The 13,021-nt window shown below is 32.7% G+C and overlaps 1 protein-coding gene and 1 pseudogene across 1 annotated transcript; both read right to left on the reverse strand.

Annotated features, from left to right (window-relative positions):
* On the reverse strand, positions 1–7,389 carry LOC112012549 (uncharacterized; annotated as a pseudogene).
* Positions 7,390–8,789: 1,400 nt separating this feature from the next.
* Positions 8,790–10,813, reverse strand: LOC112000971 (uncharacterized). Its single transcript, XM_065761314.1, has 2 exons — positions 10,393–10,813; positions 8,790–9,575 (listed from the first exon to the last, which is right to left on the reverse strand). Exons 1-2 carry the CDS (start codon positions 10,690–10,692, stop codon positions 8,790–8,792), a joined length of 1,086 nt encoding a protein of 361 aa, XP_065617386.1. The 5' UTR covers positions 10,693–10,813.
* Positions 10,814–13,021: the final 2,208 nt, after the last annotated feature.

Here is a 13,021-nt window from a genome sequence, read left to right on the forward strand (position 1 = left end):
TCATCCTTCCATGTCTGTGAATGTTGGCTGATGGGAAAGCAGAGTTGACTTGTCATTAATGTCAATTTCACTTGAAGGAGAATCATTAGCCTCAAGCTGTTGCATTTCTGACACTATCAATGAATTCACTCTTGCCCGTTCGCGGTCTCGTGGGTATGTGCAATAGAGGAATGAGTAGATGAAGCAGCTAATTGCCGATGGAAAACCAATTGCTACATAGAGTGCCTTCGCGAGTGATGCAGCATTTTCTCTATTTGTTTCATCAATCCCTAAAGAGTTAGAAGATCCTTCCCGATCTGCTTTATAACCATATACATTCTGAGCCAAAATCCCAACTATTGCAGGAGCTACTGATGCTAGCATAGTCTCAAAAGATCGATCCAAAGCATAGATGCTTGTACGAGACTTCTCAGGGACTATTTCTGCAAAGATTGGACTGTGCACCATTTACATGTTAATGAAATAGTAATGAGGTAAGTTAATAGTAATTTTCTAATATATTTTTAGAATAAATAGTAATTTCATTAGTTGAAGTCAACATAGCATAGTTGGGCAGGCCTCACTTTAAAATATGACCTGCTTCAACTTTAATATAACTTTTAAATTTAATCACCATGATTCTGATCATAAATTTTCATTATTAATACAAGTTCAATGAAGAATATGCTGTGATGGATCATGCGTATATAGTTTCTATTTATGCAAGTGATCTGTCCCATGAAGAAAGATGCAATGTCAAGGAAAATTGTGAAAGCTAAGGTAAAGAAGAACAATCATGTTGAAAATTGGAACCAGATACTCTCTTAAAGCTATTTATACCTCCATCACTTACATCGGTGCTAATCTTAATTCTCTGAGCAAGATCTGATTTTTACTATAAAAGGTCATTATGCAGTATAGTCAGGGGGTGGGGACCTAGATATGGTCCTAACCTTCAATATTTTAGCTCAAAGTAACCCAGCTAAGGATTTATACTTGTGCACTCAAAACCTGGGGCTTTTACTAGTGCAGATGGACAATGGCGTGTCAAATAAGCACTATCACTAACAATTCCAAAACACTAGTCAGAGAGAATATGCAGAGTTCACAATCAACAATTCATACTTGTTAGTTGCTGGAGCTTCCCAGGATGCACAAAATCCAATAATGAACAATACCAGTCCATGCATAAATGCCGTAGATGGATCATAAGGCAATACAAGCAGGAAAAGTGCTATTAAAGGAATGGCCGAACCTGAGCTTATCTGTGACAAAATTATTCTTCCAGTATTAGGTAAACGCTTTGCAACAATATCCCCCATCCTTCCACCAAACAGACCCCCAAGTGAAACACCAATTACTAGTATAGTCCAAAGGAATGCTGTTTCTTCGTGGGAGAAACCTACAAGTTCCAACCACATAGGAGCAAACGACCAAGCTGACCCAGAGAATGATCCAAAAACACCCTGAGCCACAATTACCAGGAAAGATGGGATTCTAATAACTGACTTTGCTTCATGAATTAGGTCCTTCACATCTGACCAAAAAGGCTTTTGCATTTGATTTCTAGTTATACTATTGCTCTCATAGAAACGTGGATCTTTTGCAAAAAGGCGGACTAATATACCAACTATGACACTTATGATTGCAACCAGATGAAAAGCAATTCTCCAACCAGGTATACCCATGATAGAAGTTGCAGCAAAAAGTACAGCACACAGCCCACCAATTATGGATCCAAGGTTTCCTGTCAGTTGCAGCCATCCAAAAGCCAAACCACGGTTGCTATCATCAGTTGAATCAGCAACAAGGGATTGAATAGCAGGTATAACTATTGCAAGTCCAATTCCATTTAAACCTCGAGAGACCGCCACCTAAATTTACCAAATGATACCAAAATGTGAGACCATGCTAATTAGAAGAACTATGTCTTTGTCAGTATTGCCTAGCTATTTGGGGGCAGCAAGCATCAAAGACTCCTCTTTTTTAGTCAAACTGCTATATTTTTCTCTCTCTCAGGTGCTAATATAAAAGAGAGAGAGAAGAGACAGCTGAGCTGGGGTTCTGTCTAGCTAGCGTGTAGAAATATTAATTTTCTATTGGTAACTTGTTAATCAAGATGACTTTTTTTTTAGTGATGGGGAAGATTAAGAACACAACAACAATAATAAAAATTAAAGCAAAATGGGATTGACTTCTAAGTAATTATGATTAACAACTAATAAATTTATTAAATCTACTTGAACTAAATCGAAGAGCGCAAATGTTGAAGATCATTAAAAATATCATTATCAATGAGTTATTACATGAACTCATTGGGATGTATACTAAGATACTGTTTAGTTACATTACAAACAAAATTAAATTAAATTAACTAGTCTTTAACATGCATATTCCAGTATTGTCCCAAATGTTACGGGTAGCCAAAACATAGAACAATTATCATACAACACTCCCCTTAATTTTCTGTTGGTAAGCTCTCGTGGTTGCTAAAAGATCAGAACACCTATTTGCCTCAAGATAGACATGCTCTATTGTTACTTGTCACTTTTTTTCTATAGGTTCCACCGTTCCAGCAATAAAACAAGACTTACCATTACTGTAGGTTTTCTTTTGAGTTTGTTAAGAAATGGGCCGTTAATCAAGAATCTGTTTTTATTAGTAATTTTCTGTAACTACAATCTCAAGTTAGGTTAAAACCATATCTAATAGCCTATAATTCCAATGTTACACTATTTGTCCATCCTAGATGCAAAAAGAAGCCTGTAATTTGTTTCGTGTTGATTTATGAGTATTTGACTATATAGATTGACACAAACATGACACATTTTTTAATTGTGTAAGGATTCCTTGACCCTAATACAACATACTTATTAAACAGGTTGACACAACATGACTTGAGACTCATCTGGATCCAGAGTCCTAATTCGATTCTTCTTTGTTTCTTTTGTGATTTTTGACATTTTTTCTAATTTTAGTCATTTTAGAGTCAGGAATCATCATGGTTCATTTATTAATTTTAAATATTAATTAATTATCTCAAATTTCAAGATAATTAATCAATTATTTCAAACAAGTAATAACCTAATGGTGCATCAATATGCAATCTTGCATTAAAATTGAACCAATTAAATTATGACACATCATTAATTAAAATTGATTCTTTAAAAACTAATCATAATTAATTTATCATAATCATGGGGAATCAACCTCGATTGCAAGAATGCATATTGAATATTGAAATTTTAATTTGACTATAACTTTTGATGTGGTGATTCAATTTATGCACACAACATGTTGTTTTGATTGTTAGAACTTCTAGATTTATTTTCAATGCATATTAAACAATCTAACATTAGAAATTATGAATTTTCTCTTACGTCTTGAAATGATGACGTTGCCCTTGAGGTAAGGTTAAGCAAAGGGTGCAAAATGGAGTATCTACATAGCTCTACGTTCTTAGCCCCTCAATCTACTGAAAATTGTGCATAAGGTGCTTTATATAGTCATGCTCAATGTCGGGTTTAGGCGACAATTGAAACTAAGGTTAAAATGGAAAAAAGGTTTTTGGTTTTCTCGACCTCACTTGAGCAAGCCTCAAGTGAGCGTTAGACAAGCCTCTTGCTATTTAAGTGATTTGCTTGAGTTGGTATAATTCTTGCTTGAGCTCGCCTCTTCCATCTAGCTTGAGCAAGTCTTGATCTCGTTCAAGCGAGCTATAAATTTCAATACTTCAAGACTCTTCTAGTCAGATTTATAGATTTACACATCATGCTATATTACACCAACAATCTAGAATCCATATATTACTAAAAACTGAAGTGTGACATTTATTGCTGCTGAGCTCCTGTTGCGCCATCTCATGCCACGTCATTCGCCACATAATTATTATTTATTATATATTCCTTTTTTTTACAAAAAAAAAATATATATATATATATATATAAATAGATTATTGACTTTACATATTTATCTTTGTGTTTTAACATTATATAATATATATATAATATATTTTATTTTTTTTTTCAAATTTTCCTATAATTTTTTTTACATTCACTTATTTTTTAAATATTTACATTTTGTTCAACTTTCTTATTCCCTTATCTTTTCATCTCTCCACTACCTCATACTTTAACATTGATATTCATCTTCCCTTCATTTCCTTTATTGTCTCTTCTTATTCTTCCCTCTTACTATAAATTTGTCACTCTTTTCCATTCTTTGCATAGTTTTCTCTCACAAAAGGTTCTCTCTCTTCTCTTTCTCTCTCCTCTCCTCTCTCAATGTTTTGGTGGATTTAATTTTTTATTGCATCTCCGCTTTAGGTTGATAAATTTTTATGTTTTTAAGAACTCTAATTTAGGTTGATACGATTTAGTTTTGTGTTTTAAGTTATTATTATTATTATTACTTTGCTCTTTGATTGTTAAATTTTATCCAATTACATTATAAAAAATTAAAGATAGTAGATAAAAATAAAATATATTCCATTACATAGCATAATTTGGATAATTTAGTATTTATTTTATATATTTATTTTTTCTTATTTTTTCTTCTCTTCTACTTTACTCAATATTGAAATTCAACCACACCCTCCTTATCATTTTTTCTCTCTCTTTTTGTTTTTCTTTCTCTTCTATTTTACTCAATATTGAAATTCAACCACATCCTTATCATTAAATTATTTATATTTCTTCTCTTTTGTTTTAAAAATAAAATGTAATATTTACTTAAATTCAAATAAAGAAAATTGTGCTCATCAAATTGTACTCTTTTTTTTTTTTTTAACATTTACACTTTCTCCAACCTTTCTCATTCTCTTTACCCTTTCATCTCCCCAACATTCTACCTTGATGTCACTCTTCCTCTTTCTTTTATTTTATCTTCCTTTGTTTCTCTTTTATTATCATCCTCTTAGTATAAATTTGCCATTCACTCTTCCATTCTTTACATAATTTTCTCTCACAAAAAGTGGTTATTTCCCACTCTTTCTCCCTCAATTTTTTGGTGGATTTTTATTTCTATTTTTCTTGCATCTCTATTTTAGCTTGATAAAGTTTTGTATTCTTTAGAACTCTATTTTGGTTGATGAGATTTAGTTTTGTGTTTTAAGTTTTTTTTTTTTTTTTTTTTTTTTTTTTTTTTTTATGACTTTGATTGTTAAATATTATCATATTGCAATATAAATAATTAAAAATAGTATATAAGAATGTATAATTATTATATTACATAGAATTATTTGGATAAGTTAGTGTTTATTGTTATGTATTTTATTTTTATTTTTATTCTCATATCATTTTATTTAATATTTAAATTCAGCCACATCCCCCATATATATCATTAAATTATTTATATTTTCACTCCTTTTTTATTTAAAAAAATTTTAAATATAATATTTGCCTAAATTAAATAAATAAAATTTCCACATTAAGTGGAGTAATGATAGGGAAACACTCATTCTACACCCAATGCATCAAAGGAAGAATGAAATACGAAACTAATCAAGTTAGAAACACTAAATTAAAAATAATAAAAAACTAATAATGCATATTTAATGTCATAGAATCATTATCAAATTTTAGAAAATGATAGTTTGCCAATGGAGAGAGAGAGAGAGAGAGAGAGAGAGAGAGAGAGAGATGGTATAGAAAAAACCAATACAAAGTAATAAAAGTAGGGAAAAAAAAAAAAAAAAAGCCAAACGTCAATTAGTAATCGTTGATTGGAAAACAAAGAGGTTGTAAGGAGAAGTAAAAAATAAATAGAGATTAGTAGATTACCGTGTGGAGAACATTAAAAACTTTACAGTGTAGTAACATAAACCGTAATTAAATCAATAATCAACAATTAAATACAATCATAGTACTAAATTTAAATTTAAAACTAATCAAACTCTAACTATGGAAACCATATTAATCATAACTAAAAAAAAAAAGATGTTCTCTAATAGTAGTAGAAATTACATAAGAAATAAAGTTAAAAAATTTAAAAATCTATTTTTTGACACTTCATTTAACCTTATTTATAATATATATATATATATATATATAATTTTCAGACACTATTACTTTCGAAAATCTAATGAACAATGCTACCTCTCATTTATCGTCTTTGTTATGCAAATCATCACTTAATAAATATATGATAATGGTAAAAAGCGTTACAAATGAGATCACTAAAAAAATATATAAAATTAATTAGTCACTATTATTATGGAGTAGCAGTCTATAATTTTACACATCAAAAAAAGTGGAATATATAGAGTTTTCTTAAAGGTTTGTGTAAAGATCCACTATATATATATATATATATGCACGTATAAAGGTAAAAAAAAAAAGAAGAAGGTATATTTAAGGTTTTTATTAAGTTAAAAACTAATAAAAAACCAATGGTTAATAACTAAAATTATAGTATTAATAAAATATTTAATCAGACCATCCTAAATAAATTATTACGCGCAACGTAACGTTATGCAACTAGTTAGATTAAAAGAAAATGCCATGGAATTGGACGACATTAAAAACCTAACGGTATGTTTATTTTAAGAAACTTCAGAAGCAAACACACAATACAAAATGCGTGCCCGTTAAGTCTTTTTATTGTTTGAGTTCATCATCCTTCCATGTCTGTGAATGTTGGCTGATGGGAAAGCAGAGTTGACTTGTCATTAATTAGAAGAACTCTGCTTTGTCAGTATTGCCTAGCTATTTGAGGGCAGCAAGCATCAAAGACTTACTTACAATGATTTTTTTAGGTGAGTGTAAGATTCTAGAGAGTTACTGAAATACAATAAGAGTGGTACTAGGCTAGCTCAAGAACATTTATATGGATTCTTAACAAAAAAAGAATGTTTAGAAGGGGGAGTGGTATCATTCTTATTATTGTCCCATTACAAATGCTAAAGAAAAAAGTTTAATCCAAAATGTTTCCTACATGTGTTCCCACTCATTTTCACATCTTTCGGATTTAACCAAAACCCAACTTAACATGCTGAATGGGTCTGGACTTGCACATATGAGATCAATATTTAAAAGAAGAGAATTGAAAAATGAAAAATTATATATACAAATTTAAACATAAGCACTGAAGAAAGAATAAGGAAGTTGTGTAGGAATAGAGGTACCTGAAGGAAGGTGGAGGAGATGGCAACACAGAAAGTGGCAGCAGCCCAGAGAAAAGCGCCAAGAGCAATGACATGGCACGGTTGTGACGCAGAGCTAAGTAAGCAGCTATTGGGTAACATAAAGACTGCACCAAGGATCGGAAGAGAGTGAGTGACCCCAACCCAGTTGGATCGATGTGTAGAACTTCACCAACCTCCTTGTACACGCCTGGCAACAACGCCTCATCAGCTCTCTCCATAATACCAGCCAGATTGACCAGCACCAACGTTAAAGCCCCTGATTTCATTTTCATATCATTCTGTTTCAACCACTGTACTCTTTTCCTCTGCTTCATATAGTATGTACTAGTACTACTGGAGTTGGGATGGTGTTGACTTTCAGTGGGACATTCCAGATACCCTGATGGTCTTCCAGTTGCATCTAATGTCTACATTTTGGCAAAATGGCTAAATATATAGAGTACAACGTCCATCTTCCAAAGAATTTAGCAAAATGCTTATGTTTTTGGAAACTCAATTTTAACAAATATCGAGTTCTATTCATATTTTGAGTCTAATTTTTTTAAAAAATTTAAGTAAAACTCGGTATTACTAATGTCAATTTCTACTTAAAAATATACATAAAACTCGATTTTGAGAATATCGAGTTTTACATAGAACTCGATTTTATTAAAATTAAGTTCCAAAATATAGCCATTTTGCTAAATACTTTGGCAAGAGGGTGTTTTGCTACCTACTTAAAAATAAAGTGCATTTAGTCATTCCTCCCTAATTTTGCTCTATAAATTATGTGAGTCACAATTCAAAATAAGAGTGTTTTGAAAATGTCCATGCATTGTCTTTCAAATTGTAGGTTCTAATATAATTATTTTTACATACCTGAAACTTGGTGCAGCTTTTACTTTTTTTTTTTTTTTTTTTTTCCTTCAACCCCAATACCCAAACTCACCGAACCTAGTGAAAAAGAAAAAAGAAAAAAAAGAAAGCTTAATTTAGAAGACCATACTAGACCCAGCGTGAAAGGGAAGAGAAAAAAAGAAGAAGAAGAAGATCACCTAGTGTGAAAGGAAAAAGAAGAAGAAGAAGAAGAAGAAGAAACAACCAAACTTACCAAACCTAGTGAAAAAAAAAAAAAGAGGGGGTCAAAAGTTGCGGCTGGACTTTGACTGTGGGACCCTCAATGTAGGTTTAATTACAGAAATATCATTGAAAACTGAATTATAGAATTTAAAAACACATAAAATATGTTTTCAGTTTCCATAACTCATTACTTAAAAATCAGAGAATTGAGTGATAGAAATAAAAACTGGAAACAAGTGTAGGTTTAATTACGAAAATATCATTGAAAACTGAGTTATGGAAATTGAAAACACTTAAAATGTGTTTTCAGTTTCCATAACTCATCACTAAAAAATTAAAGAATTGAGTGATAGAAACAAAAATCAAACAGACTTCTCAGCCATGAGTCCCACAATTTTTGAGTTACGGGTGATGGAATCAGCAAATTCAAACAGCCCATAAGATTCCCTAGGGTGGTGTTACTATACTGTGGATGCATCATGCATAACCTAACCCATCCCCATCTCATGTGCACTCGTATGCTGTGAAAATTGAGCACAAAGGTTTTTTGCACTTCATTATTTCCCCACATGCACAATGAAAAGAAAATGCCCTTTGGTTCTCAAAATTAGGAAAGAAAAACATATTCGATCCAGTATACATACTTGTTAGTTGCTGCAGCATCCCAGGATGCAAAAAACCCCAGAATGAACAAGGCCAGTCCATGCATAAATGCAGTGGATGGATCATCGGGCAATACTAGCAGCAAAACTGCAGCTGTAGGAACAAGCGAAGCTGAGCTTATTTGTGACAGAATAATTCTTCCTGAATTGGGTAAGCATTTTGCAAGGTTATCCCCCATCCATCCACCAAACACGCATCCAAATGAAGCTCCAATTATTAGTATGGTCCAAAGGACTGCTGTTTGTTCATGGGAAAAACCTATAAGCTCCAACCACATAGGGGCAAATGAAATGGCTGATCCAGGGATTGAACCAGAGACACCTTGTGCGACAATTATCTGGAAAGATGGGATTCTTATTACCGATTTTGCTTCCTGAATCAGCTCTTTAACATTTGACCAAAATGGTTGATGAATAACTTGATTTCTAGCTCCACTATCACTCTTAGAAAACCGTGGATCATTCGCAAAGAGGCGGACCAGTATCCCAACTATGACACTTATAAATGCTACCATATGGAAAGCAATTCTCCAGCCAGCCACGCCCATGACTGATTTTGAGGCTATAAGTACTGCACTCCCACCAAAGATGGAGCCAAGGTTTCCTGTTAGTTGTAACAATCCAAAAGCCAAACCACGATTGCTAGCATCAGTTGAGTCAGCAACAAGAGACTGAATGGCAGGTATGACAATGGCAAGTCCAATTCCATTTAAACCTCGTGCGACTGCAACCTAATTAGCCAAATGATCCTACCATATGTTATATTATGCAGCTGAATTAGAAAGGCCTAATTTTCCTACCAAAGCAATAAATGCCATTAAAAAAAATTCCTACCCACAAGTCTATCTGACATACATAAACTTAAGTTGTTTAAGATTCAACTTGTCGAAGCTTCAACCATCAAAGCTTGCAACTCCTCCATTAAAACTTCAGCATTCCAAGTTTCGTATGTTTTTCCTTAACTCAATTAAACTTGACTTGGATAACACGCAAATGCACTAAATTTTGTTAAACTGCCATAGTTTTCAATTTCCTCATCAGATTTCAAATATCATCAATCTCTTTTTTTCTTAAAATAGGTAATATTATTTGGTGGCTTTTTTTTTTTCTTTTTTTTTTCTTTTTTTTTTTTTGTGTTTGTGTGTGTGTGTGTGTGGAAAAGAAGTACTTCTAAGTGATTAGCAAAAAAAAAAAAAAAAAAAACTAGAAGTCTAAATCCACAGCTCAGTTTGCAATACATAAGAAATGAAAATCCTCCCTACTTTTCATTACATCAACTGCAATATCTCACGTGTCTTCTTTTTTCTTTTTCTTTTTTTCATTTTAGAAAAAAGACTAAGTAAAACATAGTACTTTCCATAAAAAGAAACCTTGGTCAAACAAAAAACTTCTATAAGTGGCAAAGAAATGGGCAAATAAAAAAAAAACCAACATATACTAGATTGGTATATGGATCTGCACGTCTAAAAGAATATGCAATAACAAAGAATACAATTCAAAAAGAAAAGGTTACAAATCTAATCAAAAGCAAGAAAAGAAGTGTTATACCTGGAAGAAGGTGGAGGAGATGGCAACACAGAAGGTGGCGGCGGCCCAGAGGAAAGCGCCGAGAGCAATGACATGGGCACGGTTGTGACGAAGAGCTAAGTAAGCAGCAAGTGGGTAACAAGAAGATTGCACTATCGATCGGAAGAGAGTGAGTGAGCCCAACCCAGTTGGGTCAGTGTGTAGAGCTTCCCCTACCTCCTTGTACACGCCTGGCAACAAAGCCTCATCAGCACTTTCCATAATACCAGCCAGATTCACCAGTACCAATGTCACAGTCTCTGCTTTCACTTTCATTTTCATTTACATTCTTCTTTTTTAGTCAAACTGCTTTCTTTTTCTCTCTCAGGTGCTTCATAAGAGAGAGAGAGAGAGAGAGAGAGGAGACAGCTGAGCTGGGGTACTGTCTAGTGTGTAGAAAGATTAATTTTCTATTGGCAACTTGCTAATCAAGATGACATTTTTTAGTGATGGGGGAGATTACGAACACGACAACAATAATAAAAATTAAAGCAAATAGGATTGACATCTAAGTAATTATGATTAACAACTAATAAGTTTGTTAAATTTACTTAAACTAAATCAAAGAGCGCAAATGTTGAAGATCACTAAAGATGTCATTATCACTGACTTATTACGTTAATCCATCGGGGAAGTATATTAAGATAATCTTATTAGTTACATTACAAACAAAGTAAAATAAAATTAATTAGTCTTTAACAAACAGATTCTAGTATTGTCCCAAAAGTAACAGGTAGCGGAAATATTAGAACAATTATCATACACCACTTCCCTTTTATGTTGGTTAGCTCTCATGGTTGCTAAAAGATCAGCACACCTATTTGCCTCAAGATAGACCTGCTTTATTGTTACTCGTCACTTTTTCCCTATAGGTTCCACCATTCCAACAATAAAACAAGACTTACCATTACTGTAGGTTTTCTTTTGAGTCTGTTAAGAATCTGTTTTTATTAGTAATCTATATATTATATAATAATAGGTGAAGTTGAGAGAAACTCAAATTAAAATTCTAAATTAGAGTTTCAATTTTGTACCATGTGTCTAGATTTATGTGGGGACCACATCATAATTATCTTTCCAATTGTTTAATTCAAATCTAAAATTAGTTCAATTTTGTGCCATATGTGTCAAAAATTTTCTTAATTTTGGTGCCAAAGCTAAGATCACATCATAAATTATCTAAATATTCATTGTATGTAGTATGTGCAGCAATGCAAATACCGAGAAGTCAAATGACGCAGGCGTTAAATGGTGATCTAAAGAAGAGAGAAAATTTTAGAGGGAAGAAACAGAGAGGGATAAGAAAGATGGTCTACCCACTCCCCCTCCGCCTAAGCTTCCCACCCCTTATTTCCACGCAAAAGGAAACTCAATGTAGAGGAAATTAATGGCAATGTGTTAAGGATAGACCTCATCTACAAATTAAAAGTCCTACAACTATGGAACCATCTATTAATGATCAACACAACAACAAATAGTAGCAGATAATGATCAACGCAATAACAAATTGCAACTCTACTGGTACTCCTCTCTCTCCTAAATTTCGGCTTCAAACTTAATCTTTTATGCAATATTTGTTTCTTCCAAATATCACAAAATACTAAATTTCACTTCCAAAGACGCTAATAAGACTTGACTAACCATCCTTTGACAAGATTCTATTCAAAGAATAGAGAGACACATCCTCAAACAAGCTTTGGTGGTCCATCATGTAAGTGTAAATCCTCTCTCTCTCTCTCTCTCTCCTATCTGTTACCCTTATTAGCCACATTAAAAACAAAGATAGATAAAGTTTGTTGACTAGCCATACATACTCAAAGGAGGTCTTTTTTCCTCACTCAAATGGTCCATCATCTTACCCAATTACCTGCCATACCATTGCAAACTCAAGTTTTTTTTTTTTTTTCATATGAAAATTTCAGGCACCAAACAACAACTGGGGGTTCAAAAGCAAGGATAGATCTTTTCGATATTATCCTCACTAAGGTTCATCTCTCTCTCTCTCTCTCTCTCTCTCATATAGTTTTCATTCCCTTAATTTGAAATAGTGATGAGTGTAACACCCCATAATTTTTTGACACCAATTTAATTAATTATTCATAAATTATAAGGAGGTCCACAATTAAATGGATTAAATTGAATTGGGCCTAAGATATTAAAAATAAGATAAATATTATGGAATATGAAGCCCAAGTAAAGTGGCATAAGTAAATATATGGGCTTTGATAAGCTTTAAAATAAAATAAAACCCTAGCCTCCTTCCTTTTTAGTCACACAGACTTCCTTTTTGCTTCAGCCGCATTACATTGCTGAAACTTTGCTTCCCGTCACTGTGGTTGGGAGTAGAGACTACAGGTATGGTTTCTATGATTATACTAATAGAAAAAAGGCTCCTAGAATTGTTATTATATTAGATAAGGGATGGTTAAATATGGCTGCATGTCAAGAGCTTTGATATTGTATCTAATAGGCTTGGACTTTATCAATTACTTTGTCATCATGTGAAAGGGAAAATATTGCTTTGTGGGTTTATATATATATATATATATATCCGTATATGGCCATCTTGGATAAAAAAACTATGACTATTTTAATGGGCAAAGGGTGCTTG

The sequence above is a fragment of the Quercus suber genome, unplaced genomic scaffold (assembly GCF_002906115.3).
Source record: "Quercus suber isolate HL8 unplaced genomic scaffold, Cork oak 2.0 scaffold_406, whole genome shotgun sequence".
NCBI classification, from domain to species: Eukaryota; Viridiplantae; Streptophyta; class Magnoliopsida; order Fagales; family Fagaceae; genus Quercus; species Quercus suber.

Bases quoted from the DNA above. Each gene is read 5' to 3' on its own strand.
- LOC112000971 (XM_065761314.1), bottom strand. From the start codon at position 10,692: ATGAAAATGAAAGTGAAAGCAGAGACTGTGACATTGGTACTGGTGAAT. The intron at 9,576-10,392 runs GTATAACACTTC...TTGGCTAATTAG, and splicing joins TCTCCTCCACCTTCTTCCAG to GTTGCAGTCGCACGAGGTTT.